This window comes from Perognathus longimembris, chromosome 21 (genome assembly GCF_023159225.1).
Source record: "Perognathus longimembris pacificus isolate PPM17 chromosome 21, ASM2315922v1, whole genome shotgun sequence".
In the NCBI taxonomy this organism is placed as follows: Eukaryota; Metazoa; Chordata; class Mammalia; order Rodentia; family Heteromyidae; genus Perognathus; species Perognathus longimembris.
In genome coordinates, this window is record NC_063181.1 from 45252260 (window position 1) to 45268994 (window position 16735).

At 41.6% G+C, this 16735-nt stretch overlaps 1 protein-coding gene across 10 annotated transcripts in view; it reads right to left on the reverse strand.

Moving 5' to 3' along the window:
* The window catches only part of Mtus1 (microtubule associated scaffold protein 1), a 157649-nt gene that overhangs the window by 23281 nt on the left and 117633 nt on the right, over window positions 1-16735 (reverse strand). For 8 of the 10 annotated variants that reach the window (XM_048330560.1, XM_048330559.1, XM_048330564.1 and 5 more), the window contains 2 exons: window positions 10377-10591; window positions 1064-1130 (listed from right to left, as the gene is read on the reverse strand). In XM_048330560.1, coding sequence (XP_048186517.1) covers window positions 1064-1130; window positions 10377-10591 — 282 coding nt within the window. Of the gene's footprint in view, window positions 1-1063; window positions 1131-2167; window positions 2237-4040; window positions 5918-7910; window positions 7925-10376; window positions 10592-16735 lie in introns of those variants that run through there. The other 2 variants (XM_048330568.1, XM_048330567.1) reach the window with 2 other exon arrangements.

Below are 16735 nucleotides of genomic sequence, written 5' to 3' on the forward strand. Positions count from 1 at the left end.
CAAGGTCAAGAATGGTGCCTTGGCTTAAAGAGTTTGGCTTTGCTTGCAACTGGTAAAAAGAGCAGAGAAAAGTAGAGGGTCCGGACCCCACAGGCCCTGGCCCTGGTTGGTCCATTCTTGGTGTTAAGAATGGTTTGGCAAATTTAACGGGCAAAGCTTGAACCCCATTCTTACCTATAAAAATAGGGAGAATCTTTTCAAACTGGGCAAACACAATTTCTTCTACCTAATGCATGCTTTCAGTGGTGAGTGCCAGCACAGGCTGGAAAGGGCAAGGAAAGCAGCCTTTGGATGATCAACTCCAGGGCTAGCTGAAGATTACTCAGAAAGCAAATTCTCTAGGCTGAATAGCTCTCACAGACACGAGACCCCCACCCCCAAGCACATAGGAGACTCCCAGCACAGTCAGTTTACCCTATTACAGTAGCAGAGGCTGAAAAAGCAGTATTGTCTTTGTCTTGAGCTTGGGATCTCTAGGACAGATAAGAACTAAAATAGTAGTAGCCTGGGCTATGTACAGCAGCAGTGGGTACTGTTCACTATGGCACAGTAACAGATAGGAGCTGGGTGACTATCTGGCCCTAGTCCCATACAACTGGTAAGATTAGTACGAAGTATGCCTCTTTTTCAGATGGGCCATCCTAAACTTTATTCTCATACTACTCACAAAACATCTCTATGAAGTATATTATTGTGTTCAGGGAGGGAATTTCTTCAATACATTTTAAATATGAAAAGTGATTCAGAAAAAAAACCATGATGGGATTATTCACTTGGTGACAACAGCCCTTCTACCCCCTTTGTTCAGCATCAGACATGCTTTGGTCATCAGAGGTTCTGCTGGGCTTAAGTCAGTGCCAGGAATTCTGTGAACTTAAGGTAAAGCTGCCAAGATTCAAAAGAAATGTCGATACTAAGTGTTTGCACAGATAAGGGAGAGAGCTAACTACTGCCAGCAAGCAACTTCAGACTCAGTGCAGATGAGAAGACCATATTTTCCAATTCTCCCATGTTTTTATGCACACACACACACACACACACACACACACACACACACACTTACCTAGCTCTCCACGGAGGTTAACAAGTTCTTGAGATAGGGTTTTGTGTTGCTTCAGTGCTTCCTCACGCTGTGGAAAAAACACACACACATATGGAGTTACTCATGCTTTGAAGGGGGTCCCTTTCAATAAAGCACCCATACTTGTTATCTCTATGGGGGGGGAAAAAAGAACCAGATCCAGAATGGAGAAGTCAAGATACAAATCACTTAAGCTAACAGTTTTGTGTTGTCAGAAAACACAGATGTCCCTGAGTTGTGAAGGAAATTCCTGTTTCAAAAAATCTGTATTTTCACAGATCCAAGAGGAACTTTCCTTTGAGGAGCTGAATGGCTCATTTACAAATATGTTCTGTGAGTCACTGCTTCACTGAGGCTCCATAGAACCTTCTAGCTAATGCATACTGTACCTAAGACTTAATATACTCTCCTCCAAGGGCAATAAAGACCTAATCAGGTTAAGATAAATATTTAATGTTCTAAACACAGGCACTTGTATGGACTTTGTCCTATATCCACAAACAAGAAAGTTTTGTTAAAAGGACAATCTTTTTTTTTTCCTAAAAGGAAAAGTTTTGTTATAAAACTATGACCAAAGGAGGAAGAGAAAGAGGCAGAGAATCTTTGAGAACTTAATTAATTGTACCCAGGTAACACATCTGTTTCAAAGGATTATAGCTACTTAGAGTAGCAATAATTCTAAATCGATGTTAGAAAAATGAACTAAATGAAACCAGGTAGCTGTTTCCATATTTAAAAAGAAAAAGCATTTATCAATTCCAAGACAAAATATGTTTCTAAGTAACCAGCAACTCACACATCCACACCCACAAATACAGTTGTGAGGTCAGATTCTCTAACACCCAGGGCAGAATGAAGAAAGAATTTCCTTAGTTCTTTCCAGGCTCTCCGAAGGTGCAGGACCACCCCAGGGCACCTCCATGCCAGTCCTGCAGAGATGACCTGGGCCCTTTGCATCCAGACCAAGAGCCCATCGTCATTCAATGCACTTGCCCAATTCCAGACACCCTCCGTCCTCCTCCTCCTCCTCCTCCACATGGTCCCTGACATCCTACCAGCAAAGCACTATAAACAAACCCTCATTACCCTGGTTGCCGCACATGGAGGAGAGAGGCACATTTTGCTGCTGGGGCAGCCCATGTTCCGGCTTCTGTCTCCAAATCCCCTACCCCCTGCACCGTCCAAGAAATGCCCAGGTGGCGGCGCCTCCCACCCTTTGGCTTGGTCTCCATTCAAAGCTCTACCAGGAAGAGCGCCATTGGCCCTCCGGGGCTGTCCTGCCTGTCCTGCAGGTTACCGTATGCCTCAGACTCCTCTCTCCCCACAGAAGCTGATACTGCAGCTTCTGCCTTTGGCACAGGCAGCCTGCGATCACTTAAAGCCACAGCCCTTCATTTATGAAAAAACGAGAGCCAGACATTAGACTGATCGATTGCCACTTACTTAAATATCAGCTGGGATGGTGGGAACAAAAACTGACCCTCTCTACACGGATAATGGAGTTATTTTTAGATTTGTGAGCCTTTTTTTACTCCCCTCTCTAATTGAGGCCATTAGATTATCCCACTAATAGAAAAGGGAAACTCATTCTTTGAAACCCATATACTAAATGAGGTTATGAACTAGGTGAAGGGCAAGGAAAGGGGGGGGGTGTTGTGATTCAGAATTCCAAATGACATCATAAATCGAAAATGGTTTCTCTTGAAATCTGATTACTTAAAATGCAGTCCAAGCTAGGCACTGAGATGACTCACAAATGTCATCCTAGCTACTCAGGAGGGTGAGATCTTAGGACCCTGATTCCAAGCCAGTCCAGGCATGATCTCTTCATTAATCACCAGAAAACCAGAAGTAATGGCTCAAATAGGTGCTAGCCTTGAGCGGAAATAGCTCAGGGACAGCACTCAGGCCCTGAGATTAAGCACCAAGACCTTCAAAAAAACAAAAACAGAAACAAACAAGGAAAAACATAGTCCATAGATTGAGGGTAGAGGGTTGGAATTGGGGCTTAAACTCTGAGCCTGAGTGGGTTGTTCGTTTTGCTTTGTTTTTGTCAGTCATAGACCTTGAACTCGGGGCCAGACACCATTCAAGGAAGGTGTTTTTTTTGGTGGGGGGGGAGGTTGTTTTGTTTTTTAAGACTGAAGAGTTGATGTAAGTGCTAGAGATGGTATCTACTACTTTTTATGGTATCCTATATTTACTTTTATTTTGCCCCAGTCTCTTATCAGTAGCTAAGGTAGTCTAAACACTAGTATGTGGATTCCACAGTAGCTGGAATTTAAGCATTTGGGGTGGGGGTGAAGTCTGGCACTAGTAGCTAATTCCTACAGTCATAGTATAAAAAGACTGTGGTTAAAGGCCAGCTCCGTTAGAAAGTTTATGAGACCTCTTCTCAAGACTAGCAAGGGCATAGTGGCAGATGTCATCTTAAGCTGGGCCTGATGCTGAGTCTGAGGTCAGCCTAGGCAGAAAAGTATGCAAGACTCCATCTTAACAAAAAGAAGCTAAGTGTGGTGGCAAATACCTGTTACCCCAGCAATGGTGGGAAGCCTAAAATAGGGTAATTGTGGCCATGTGCATATCCTCACCCTCCAAAATAAAAAGCACAAAAAGGGCTGGAGGCATGGTTAGTAATTGGAGCACCTGCCTACCAAGTACAGGACCTTTAGTTCAAAATACGAGGACCACCACCAAAATTTTCACTGAGTACATTTGGGCCTTAGTGCTATACTAAATGTGTGGGGTTTTTTCTAATGTGTTAAATTGTTCTAAAATCTCAAAATTTTAAAAATAATAAGTCATTGGTTTTTAGTTTAACAGTTTTTGGATAGAAGTTTGATAATTAAGATAATGGAGGAAAATTATATATATACACATATATATGCATGTATACATACATATATCCATACATAAATGTGCACACACACAAACATATATATACATATACATATATATATATATATATATATATATATATGCTCTACTTTTGTTGATTGAGCTAGTTCAGACAGTTGCCAGCAAGTTTTGCCACTCAAATGGCAGGGAAAGCAGAACATATCTTTGTAGTTATCCATAAGTGACATCAAAACACACTCAGTGAACTTGGGTGCCGTCACTTTCCAATAACAGCCAAGTTAATAGAAGAAAGAGATGACAAGAAAATAAAATTATTCCCCACTTTTACAGAAACTGAAAGGTGAAAAAGATAGAAAATGGCTGATGGTATGTACTCAAAGGGCAATTCCATAAAAGCCATTCTCTCCTATCCCAGATACCAGCAGGTGACAGTTTGCTTACAAAGCGTGTTTGTGGGACAAGCAATTTCAGTCTTCATGTGGCCCTCTCCCCCTCTGACCTCTGCCCTCAGCCATCCCATCCTCAGTGCCTCAGAAGCCATTTCTATCCCCAGATACCTGCCAATCACAGAGACAGCAAACTGAAGTCAGCTTTCACTCTTTGTCTCAATGGCTGTCCGAAAATCAGCCAGCTGACAGAAATGGAGGTGTGGCTCCAATGGTCAAGCATCAGCCTTCAGCAAACAAGCTAAGCAAGAGCAGGAAGCCTGGGGGAGCAGCCCCAGTTCTTGCACAGAAGTTAGCCTGCTCCTCTTCCTTGACACTGTCTCACTCGAATCCTCTGTGCCTTTCTCTTAGGGCTGCTAGATTAGTATTTCATTTTCTTTGTGCCTATAACTTCCTAGCTCAAAATCAGTCTCTCATTGGGTATATTAGAAACAAAAATCATGGCTGGAAGTGTAGCTCAGTGGGAGAGCAGGTGCTTAGCCGGTGTGAGGCTCTGGGGTTATACCCCCTTACACACACCCCAACAAGGAAAGGGGAAGGGGTCGGGGAAGGAAGGTCATTGCAGTTCCTTGGACCTGAGCCACCCAGCTCATTCTCAGAACCCCAGTCTTTTCTGTGCAAGTCACAAGCGCCATGCTTACCCCACCTCAACACGCCGCCAATGCCAACCTCAGGAGACGACTGGCATTCTTCACCTGATCCATTAGGTAAATCGCCTGGAACACTGTCAGAACATCATCCCTTCCTCACCCTAATGCCCACAAGTCACATTTATCATTCTAATGTGTGGCCAAATTATTAGAACCAACTAGCCAAGCAGTTTTTACAGCCCATACTATTACAAAATGTACAAAGCAGAAGACATGGTGGCGCTAGGGACTTCAAGGAGCTTGGGACTTGGGTAAAACTAAAATGTCCAAGCCCAATTTTCCAGTCATCAATCAAAGCAGATGACCTCAACTAAGGGGACAAAAAAAATAGGATAATGGAAAAACCGAAGGCTTTAAATCTGATTTATGTGAAATGCCAACCTATACCATAATATATGCCTATACCATAACAGACAAAGATTGTCAGTTTCTGCCCCTATTTTCCTGTTAGCTGGCCCTTGATATACTTAGCATTTACTTATAGATGATAAAATACACTTGGTCAGGCTAAATACTAATTCACTGCTTTTTCTAATTCAGATGCTCTTAAGATTAGTGTTTCTCTCTCAGATGATAAACCCTTTATAGGCCCTTTATAGATTTTTTTTGTACTGTAACATGCAGACTATATTCTTAGCATGAGCATGTGTGCATGCACACACACACACACACAATGTGAAGAGAGAGAAAGGCAGAGCACTAGACAATGAGATGCTTTTATACTCATGCATTAAATATATGTCGTGCTCCAAGAAAAAAAAATGGATTCACCATAATATAATTAGAGGTCCCTGGGACACAGGCACTTAGTCTCTGGCTGCCATCCCAGCAGTGTGCCTGAATGCTCCTGGCTAGGGAATGGCACCAGCAGCAGTGGAGGTCTTGCAGAGGAAGCCACGTCGGATGGCTCTGACAGGACTGTGTCTGACTGGCCCCACTGCACAGTAAGTCTGTCAGTATGGCCACTTTCTTTTGGTTAGAGATAATTTCATTTAAAGTAAACTGCTAGCATCATTTAAAACTTCATCTCTGTTTATTCAGGTGCTAGCTGAGGTCAGATTCCACTTGGAAAAAAATCATAATAGAGGAAGATTTAGATGCAATGTGAAGAATTGGTCAGAAGTTTAGGAGTGACCTCAGCTCTGGGCAGGCTTCCTTAGACATCTACCCACAAAGCCTTTATGGGAACATGTGCTACTATCATCAACATTGTGAATGTTGGCTGTCTGTACAGAACACTTGTCAGCCGTGCCAGGATGTGGCACTCACATCAATTCATCCTCTAAGAAGTAAGTATGACACGAACTGCCAGATGGATGACACATTTACTGGAACCCTGGCATGGAATGAAATGTGTTGGCACAGTAGTGATATGGACTACCACAGAAGGATAAGAAATAGTTCTTGGTTTCCCTATAATCAACTATTTTTATTCATTCTGTTTTAAAATCCTATGCACATATCATATGTAGGTACAATGCCTATGTGGACACACATACACCACTTATGTGATGAAAAAGAGAAACAAAAGGGTTAAAGGAAATTTTTTTAGTTGTTCAACTTTCCCCCATTATGTCTTTCCTTCTTGTTTTATACCAGTACTTCACAGATATTAGGCAGCCACTAAAGACTTGCTGATTAGAAAACAGAGAAGGGACAAAGGACATCTGATTAAAACTTTCTGGGAATCTTACATCTGGGATTCCATGCCTTTCATGCACTTGTTCCCTCAGGTATTCACTGAGTGTCTACTACAGGTTCCGGGGCAGTTTTATCAGGAACAACCAGAGGCCGGTTCTGCTCACAATGAACTTCCTATCTTAAGAAGAAGGCTAGAAATGTGGCTTAGCAGTAGAGTACTTGCCTAGCATGCATGAAGCCCTGGGTTCGATTCCTCTGTACCACATAAACAGAAAAGGCCAAAAGTGGCGCTGGGGCTCAAGTTGTAGAGTGCTAGCCTTCAGCAAAAAGAAGCTTACGGACAATGCTCAGGCCCTGAGTTCAAGCCCCAGGATTAGCAAAAAAAAAAAAAAAGAAGAAGAAAAAGAAGAAGAAGAAGAAGGAAGGAAGGAAGGGAGGAAGGGAGGAAGGGAGGAAGGGAGGAAGGGAGGAAAGGAAGAAAGGAGGAAAGAAGGAAAGAAAAGGAGGAAGAGGAGGAGGGGGAGGAGGAGGAGGGGGGAGGAGGAGGGGGGGGAGGAGGAGGAGGAGGAGGAGGAGGAGGAGGAGGAGGAGGAGGAGGAGGAGGAGCGGAGGCGGAGAAAGAAAGAAGCACTAATTGGATACTTGCCTATGAGAATGAAAGTATAAATGCTCCTGGAATCCAGAGACTGGAATAGAACACAAAGCCACAAGCCTCAGGAGAGTTTCTGGACTTCATCAATTATATGTAGCTATTGGAATCGTTGCAATAATTACAGTATTCACAATTAGATTATTGCCATCATGTAGGTTTTTTGTTGTTGTTGTTATGGTTTGAATGGTGAGTTGAAGGCTTGGCCCCCAGAGGTTGGTGCTACAGGGAGGTGCTTAGATCATGGAGATGCCAATTTCAGGGATGGGTCAGCCCACTGATGAAGTTTGTAGCTGAATGGGCTATTAGGGGAAGCCTGGTTGAAGGAAGTCATAAGTTGAGGCTGCTTTTGTAACTTGTGCCTGGTCCTCTCTGTCTCTGGTCTATCACGAGGTGAGCCCATTGTTCCACCACACATCCCCTGTCCCCTCAAGGTGATTCTGGGTCCCAAATTAATGGTTCCAAGTGACCACTAAAACATTCAAACTTACATCAAGATGGAAGTAAAATTCCTGCTGTGCCTATAATCCTAGCTACTTGGGGGGGCTGAGATCTGAGGACTGTAGCTTAAAGCCAGTTCAAGCAAGACCAGGAAAATCTTATTTTCCAATTAACCACCAAAAACCTGGAAGAAAAAAGCTGTGGTTCAAGTGATAGAATGCTAGCCTTGAGAAAAAAACCTAAGGGACCACGCCTAGGCCATGAGTTCAAGCCCCAGTACCAGCACGCGCGCACGCACACGTACACACAAATGTAAGCTAAATGGGTAAAAGTGTTCTTGGAATCCATCAGATAATCATGTTATATACTAACAAAGAATTTTTTAGTATAACCAAACCAGTGAATTTTTCAATCTAGTGTTATTATCTCTTCTTTCTTCAACTGAGCACCTAAGTATTTGGCTTTTGCTTAGGGAACCAGATCGCATGGAGAAATTATTTTAAAATGCCCATATGCATAGTGCAAGACTGTATCAGGAGCGGGACTTCGGGATAGCGAAGAAACCTGGAGAACAGACTCCTGCTTTCTTCTTCAAATCTTCTCCTGGATCTTTGCCCATGGAGGGGCATGGAAGGTATGGCTGCCTTCTCAACTTGCATTTTTACTTTGGTTCTGTGTGTGAATGAGTCTGTATACATTAAGTATAGATTGTGATATTATTGATGATGCTGTATAGAAGATCTGGACATATAGGAAGGAGCATCCATCAAGTTACAGAATTTGAGCAAACTGCGTCTCTCATTTGTAAATTCCAAATCTGCATTGATTTTTGTAATCATAGTAGAAGTATAGAACAAATGGTAAAGTCTTCTTGCTTCCCTTCCATCTCCTAAACATATAATTTAGCATTTGGGCAGTGAGAGTTACACTAAAAGTAACAGTTTGTACCAAATTATAGGCAGCCTTATATTGCCAGCTAAAAATCAGTCATCCAAAATGAATATAACATTGTCATGTAATTTAAAATTTCCTGGTAGCCACATTTTTAAGCAATATAAGGAGAAGTTAATTTAAACAATACATTTCACACAATCCAAATATATGATATTTACTTTCAATAGTCAATGTAAAAATCATCACCACTGAATTTTGCATCTTCTTTTTCATTACTTAAAATCCACATGGATTTCATACTGAGCACATAACTCAACTAGGACTGATTATAGATGCTTAGTAAATAGCTCTCTATGGCTAGTGATCTGACCATAGTGGTCAGGTCAGCTCTAATCAATGTTGAACCATGGGAAGATTTAGAATAGAATGCTTTGAAAAGATAGGTGTTTGAGGCAGTGCTTATGATATGTTATAGGAGAGAAAGGACAGAAGCATAAAGAGTAGATACGAAGTAGCTATCTGAACCTAGTAAATAGTCAATCAGGATCTGAGAAAGGATGACAAATGGGACAAAGAAGAGAAACAAAGTTCAACGTTCACAAGATACAATGATAGATGTAATATGGAGAAAGGTGGAAGATAGATAGAGAAGGAGAAAAGGCTGAAGATGGAGCTACTAGGCTGGGTGCAATGAAACAGAAATAACTGGCTTTTATTGAAATAGAAGAGCTAAATGTTTCCACACACCTGCCATCATATGGCTTCAAATTTAGACTACTTGGTTATAGAGGCCAGCTCTTGATGTTCTTCTTCAAATATTAAAGAGAAACAAAAATACTACAAAAATAGGCAAATGTACATATGAATGAGGGAACGGGAATGTTGACCAGTGGGTAGCCTGGTAACTCCTCAAAGGGATAGATAAATCCTGTTTACCTGTGTCCACTCCCTAAACAGGCATCCATATCTCAGTGGCCTCTTTATGAAATCACTACAGCTTTCTTGGACAAAATGGAGTTACAGCACCATACGGAACATACATGCATATACATATATGCTGGTTTATATGTGTTTATACACACACATATATTTATCTTACATATCTATAAATATACATCCATCTTTAAATGAAATTAAAATATTTCTAAAGAACTCAAGTTCTTTTCCCTTCCTAGTTCCTCTCTTATAAAAAAAAAAGTGTAGTTTCTGTTGTGGTATCTTCAGGAGTGTATATTCATGTAAACTTTGTTTTCTCAATGAATTTTAACCAGTTCCTGAATTAGTATCTCTGAGGAATAACAGGGAAAAGTAATAAGGTAGTATGTTTTTCTTTTGTTGTACCACAGATTCTTTTGGGAATGGATGGAAATTCTAAAAAGTCCCCAAACACAAGGTTAGGACTAACCTCAGAATTAACTCACAAATGTAGAATGCATAAATGATATAGACAATAAAGCAGAGAAAAACTGTGTAAGAATATCATGGGTACTTATCTTCCTGTTGTTCTTCTCATCAAGACAGTCTGGGGAGTGGGGAGTGGGGAGAGGGAATGAAATATTAGGAAAATGTTTCCATCTTAAATTTCTGGAGAATGACTCACAGTCATCAGGGGCTAGATGAAAACAGATGAATTGTACCTATTGTTTCTTCCTAATCATGAAGTCGATCAAGATCACATGCCTGTTTCTTAACCTCCCCAAACTCCACCATCTTACCTCAGCTAGGAGGTGCTGGATCACCACGGTGAGGGCTTCAAACTTGGTGTTCCCACAAGAAAGAAGTTGCTTGAGCTGCAGGATAAATCCGCTTTGTTTTTCACATTTCGTCTTATACTGAGCCAATTTGAGTGTTTTCTCAGAGGAAAACACATCTGGAGATGTCTGGGTCTGGATGCATAGACTTCTGGGATGCTTCTGCCTACCCTTTTCAACTGCAAGAGAAATTAATATAGACACAAAGATACTTGTGGTTAATTTTTATCATCATTACCACGTGGTTCAAAAAATAACTAGATAAGCCACAGCCATGCCTTTAAGTCATGTTTACTTAAAGAAGAAATGCATCAGAGATCTACATGTTTGGGAATTCATAAACACAGCAATGGCTTTGATTCCAAACTTAAAAGATTTACGTGGGGGCAGGAAATCAGGCACATGAAGCACAATTATTTACCCACAAATAGGAAAATGACATACAAAAGACTGATTTCATAGTTTTTAATGTTCCAGTTCCATTGGTAGAGAAATCGGCTGGGTGAATACGATAGTTTGATCAAATATATGAGGGGGGGGGAAGAGTGCTGCATGCCAGGGGCTCACATCTGATAGTCCTCACTACTCAGGAGGCTGAGGTCTGAGGATCAAGGTTCAAAAGCTAGTCCAGGCATAAAAGTTGGTGATAGAAGCATAGAATTCCATTGTGTATATATACCACAATTTCTTTCTTTCTTTCTTTTTTTTTTTTTTGGCCAGTCCTGGGCCTTGGACTCAGGGCCTGAGCACTGTCCCTGGCTTCTACCCGCTCAAGGCTAGCACTCTGCCACCTGAGCCACAGCGCCCCTTCTGGCCGTTTTCCATATATGTGGTGCTGGGGAATGGAACCGAGAGCTTCATGTGTAGGAGGCAAGCACTCTTGCCACTAGGCCATATTCCCAGCCCCGACAATTTCTTGATCAATTCATCTAGTGAGAGGTTGGTTCCATTTTATAGCCATGGTAAATAATGCTGCAACCAACATGGCTGTTCTGGTAGCTTTAGTATGGCCTTGCTTGCAATCCTTTGGGTATTCTATGCTTCTATCAAAAAGAATGACACTGTCCCCTTCGTAAAGCAATGGAAAGACCTGGAAAAAAAAAATCATACTAGTGAAGTGAGCCAGATCAAAAGAAACATGCACACTACAGTTTCCCTCATTGTTAATAATTAGTATATGTCTAGGATAGTCCTAGCAGATTATCACAATATCTCAATAGCAATGTACATATGATCACATAAAATGATGCTAAGCGAAATGGACTCCAAGAAACAAGTGGTTTATCATTGTTGTTATTTTTAACGCATTATGTGAAATTTTTTCTTTTGTTTATCTTCCCTATGATTTAGCCCCTGTTGTCACTGTATTTGGTTTTAGTACCCTAGGTATTGTATATATATTTGTCTGAATTAGGAAGGGAAGGAGAACATCAAAATGGTGAGACAACGGGTAAAAGGCAAACCAGTGCAACGGCAATACTTACAAGACAATATATTGTAAACTAACTATACAACTTGGGGCATGGGTAGCTGGAGGGATGGCTCAGAAGTAAAGTGCCTTCATAACAACTCGGGGCATGGGGGATTTTGGGAGGAGGGAAAGTGGGAGAAAATTGAGGGAGGAGGTAACAAGTTTGACAAGAAATGTACTCACTACCTTACGTATATAACTGTAACCCTTCTGTACATCACCTTAACAGTAGAAAATTAAAAAGAAAAAAAGTTGATGAGACTCTTACCTCCAATAAGCACCCCAAAAAAGCTGCAAGTTGAGCTGTGGCTCAAGTGGAAGAACACCAGTTTTGAGCCACCAAGAAAAAGAAAGAAAAAAGCCCAAGACAGAGCCCGGGTCCTGAGTTTAAGTGCAGGACACAGACAGGCGCGCGCGCGCACACACACACACACACACACACACACACACACACACACACACACACACACACACACACACACATACACTCCCACAAATCATAATCCTACAAAGGATTGGGCTTCAAATGCCTTTTCCGCCTCCTACTCATTTTCTACAAACACATCTGTTTCAGGTTGGCAGTTTGGTCATTACAAAGATTTATACTGTGAACATGTCATTTCATAATCCCTAATAAATCACCACCTACCTTGAAATTTTACTCACATTTTTCCCTTTAAGGCCATCATTAAAAGCACTGTATGTGGGACTGGGAATATGGCCTAGTGGCAAGAATGCTTGCCTCGTATACATGAAGCCCTGGGTTCTATTCCTCAGCACCACATATATAGAAAAAGCCATAAATGGTGCTGTGGTTCAAGTGGTAGAGTGCTAGCCTTGAGCAAAAAGAAGCCACGGACGGTTCTCAGGCCCTGAGTTCAAGCCTCAGGACTGGCAACAACTACAAAAAAGCACTGTATGTTTGACCATGTCACCTTAACTTTCTATCAAATGCAAGCCTCATTCATTTTTCCCCTGTAAGTAGTCATAATGGGTGAATTTGTTTGCAAGCACATACTGATACTCAAATCTATGTGTGATGCTATTCCAGTGATAAGTCACTTCCTATGTCATTGTGCCCTGGGAATAATTCTATTTTAAAAGAGGAATTTAGAGTCTTAACTCCTACTTCCTGCATGGGAAGCAGGGACTGTTTCTCTTTTCCACTTCTTGCAACTTTCACCCAATTATACTAAAATACATCCTTGCTAAGAAATAAATAATTTGTTCAGTTTTGGAGTCATTCTAAATGTTTCCATCACTTTAAATAAACAAGCAGAACTGAAAAAAAAACGGAAGTGAACTGTTTTGGCTTCTTGGAATAAGCACAGCAAATAATCAAAACAAAGCTAAATATGAAAAAATAGACCTAAGAAACTGAACAAAAATGTTTCCTTTTCATGAACAATCTTTCCTGAAGGCATTCACATTCTGTGGTATCCAATCAATACTTTTTAAGCAGTTAGTGATTTTTCTCCAATTTTTCACAGATAGTGATTGCTTGAAGGAAAACAAAGGAGCCTCAACACGTGTGCTCCAAGAACCAACAGCAGAATGTACTCAAAATGCTATTTAAAATAAAACAGAAGCTGGGCACTCTTGGCTCACACCTGTAATCCTAAATGTTAGCATTTCCCCGGCCTAGGTCCTCAGCTCCTCCCATTAGCCCCCAAATCCACCCACTCCTAAACTCCCTGCCCTAGAACTATAATGAGCCACTCATACTCACTATTAAGACCTACCTGCTTCCCCTTTAGCCCCAGAGAAGCTGCCACCTGGATAAGGTGCAGAAGCCATGTTGCTCCCTCTCCCGTGGGAGATATGGCCCCACTAATAAACCCCCTTATGAACCACCTTCTCCTGTGCATGACTATCTCTGCATGGTCTCCTGGGATGGCTGGGACATATCCTTTCACAAATCAGGAGGCTGAGATCCAAGAATTATGGTTTAAAGCCAGCCTGAACAAGAAAGTCTGTGAGATCCTTATCTCCAAAAAAATCACTCAAAAACTAAAAAAAAAAAAAAAAAAAAAAAAAGAAATGAGGAAGTAATGCTGTGGCTCAAAGTGGTAGAGAACTAGCCTTGAGCAAAAGAGCTCAGGGTCTACACTCAGGCCCCAAGTTCAAGCCCCATGACTGACACAAAACAAAGAGGAAGGAAGGAAGGAAGGGAGGGAGGGAGGGAGGGAGGGAGGGAGGAGGAAAAACAGCCAAAGTGGAGCTCTAAAGTGGTAGAGAGCTACCTGAGCAAAAAGAAGCTCAAAGGGGCTGGGGATATGGCCTAGTGACAAAAGTACTTGCCTTGCATACATGAAGCCCTGGGTTCAATTCCCCAGCACCACATATACAGAAAACAGCCGAGAGCTAGCCTTGAGCAAAAAGAAGCCAGGGACAGTGCTCAGGCCCTGAGTCCAGGCCCATAACTAGTAAAAAAGAAGAAGAAGCTCAGAGATAGCACCCAAGGCCTGAGTTCAAGCCCCAGGATGAAAACGGAGAGAATGGAAAGGAACACTCATTTTATGTGGTTAAGCAACCCACATTTGTACTATTACTTGATCATCCTCAGCTCTAAAGCAACTGAAATACCCATTGTGTTTTATTAATAGTTGAAGAGAACGGAAAGTATTTTTGTCTGTTATTCTTCATTATTAGTATACTAAATTGCTTATGAATAGTTGCCTCTTGTGTGTAGATTAGAAAAAACAAGTTGTTACCGAGTGACTTCCCATAGGGATTGTACGGTTCATCTCAACTGTCAATCTGTTTGGAAGGGAGATGCCTAGGAGATTAGTGAAGCAGACCTCTGCTGCATCTGTGAGGGTGTTTCCGAGAGAACTAAGGAGGGAGGTGGAATCCACTCCACATGGGAAGAATCTGGGCTGGGGTGCTGATGGAGTAAGAGGGCAGGAAGGAAGATGCCCTTTAGCCCCAGCATTCTTGCTGCCAAGGGACTCCCCACCGGGAAGGACGGAGACCTCAAAAACAACAAGCATAACAAACTCACCCTCCCTCTGTGTATGTCAGGGATTTTGTCGCTGAGAAAAAAATACATATATAATATATATATATATATATAATCTTAAAACATCTATTATAATATTAAACCATGGGGGTAAAATATATGGCCCACTCCAAAAGTAAATGCGAAATTGAAATGCAAACAATTTTAAAAGACGGTTAAAAATAATTTTGAGCAACTTACATCCTTAACACTCAGCCATCAAGAAAATCAAATCCGCTCATGAGTTCTACCTTCAGGAATCTAGACGGGCATCTGAATAACACGGGTTTTGTGAAGTGACTCAGAAGACAATTGCAATACAATCATGTTGACACTATTACTCTCCTCGGAGTACGTGCCTTCAGTTTGTTCTCACTGCCCTGGACCTGGACCTAGAAGAGCAGGTTGTAACCTCAATCTTCTGCTCCATATACTGCACTCCCTAAGGACAAACGAGCACAGAGCAGCTGGATGACCCAGTTTTTCAACGCTCTCCTCTCCTCAACCCTGGTTCAACTGAAGATCACAGATGCTGGGAAAATCTCCACTGGTGCTCAAAGCCCCAGGGCTTGTAGAAATAGGGTATTTTAGAATGCTGAGAAAGGGGAGGTTTCCCAGAAGATCTGTGGCATTTATTATTCATGTAAAATTAGCATAAAATCAAACTTTTGCCCTTTTATCCTTACATGCCCTCTCATGTTTATTAGTATGTTACTGTTTTCATAACCCATCTGCATTTAAAAGTACCAATTATTTTTATTACCTCCAATAATAGAACAACATGTGCTGATTTCAAAGAACTGACTTAATCAGAAACTAAAATTTCCTTCTACATCGATTTAGATGTCTCCCAACAAGATAATTACTACTATCATTTCCAGTTCAACCTTACTGGGATTCATTCTAATGAAAATGAAACCTCCTCACAGGAAAATAAGTCTTGAACACAAAACGACACCAGTGGGTCGTACCTGGAATCCTCACTACTGAAGAGGCTGAGATCTGAGGAGCATGGTTTGAAGCTAGTCTGAGCATGAAGGTCTGTGAGATTCTTAACCTCCAATTAACCAGAAAAAGCCAGAAGTAGAAGAGTGGCTCAAATGGTAAAATGCTGGTCTTGAGAGGAAAAAATTAAGGCGCAGTGCCCAGACCCTCAATTCAAGTCCTATTAGTGGCATGCAAACACATACAAATTCACTCACTCTCACTCACACTCACACACACATACACATGTACACACACACACACACACCCCAGTTGATAAAGAACACAGACTGCTTGCCAGGTATGGTGGCTCACACCTATAATCCTACTTAGACAGTTAAGATCTGAGAATCAGGGTCAGTAGCCAGTCCAGGTAGAAAAGTCCAAGTGACCAATCTCCATTTAACCTGCAAAAAGCTGATAGTGGAGATATCACTCAGTGGGGTGGAGTGCCAGCCTTGAGTCAAATGAGCCAACAAGTAAGAGCACAAGGCCTTAACGTTCAAGCCCTAGAACTGGCACTAAAAAATAAAAAAAGAACAGTTTGTTGTCATTCTTCTCAGAAACCCCATCTTCATCAGCTTAAAACTATCATCATCTTAAGTTTGGTAAGGAAGCATGGCACCATTTTAGGTGTGAAAGTTGTGCAGGTAGTGGGTCCTCTTTGTAAAACTACCAACTTTTTGGAAAATTTAATCAGAGAGGAAGCATGACCACATGTCGCAGCTAAGGATGAACCAAGCTAGAGCCAAACAAAGCTCTGGCTTTCCAGATGAAAATCCTATTTGAGACACTACTGTTTGCACAGGGCTCCGTAAAAAACAAACAAACCTCAAAATTCCATAGCCTAATGCTGCCTCATGTTTC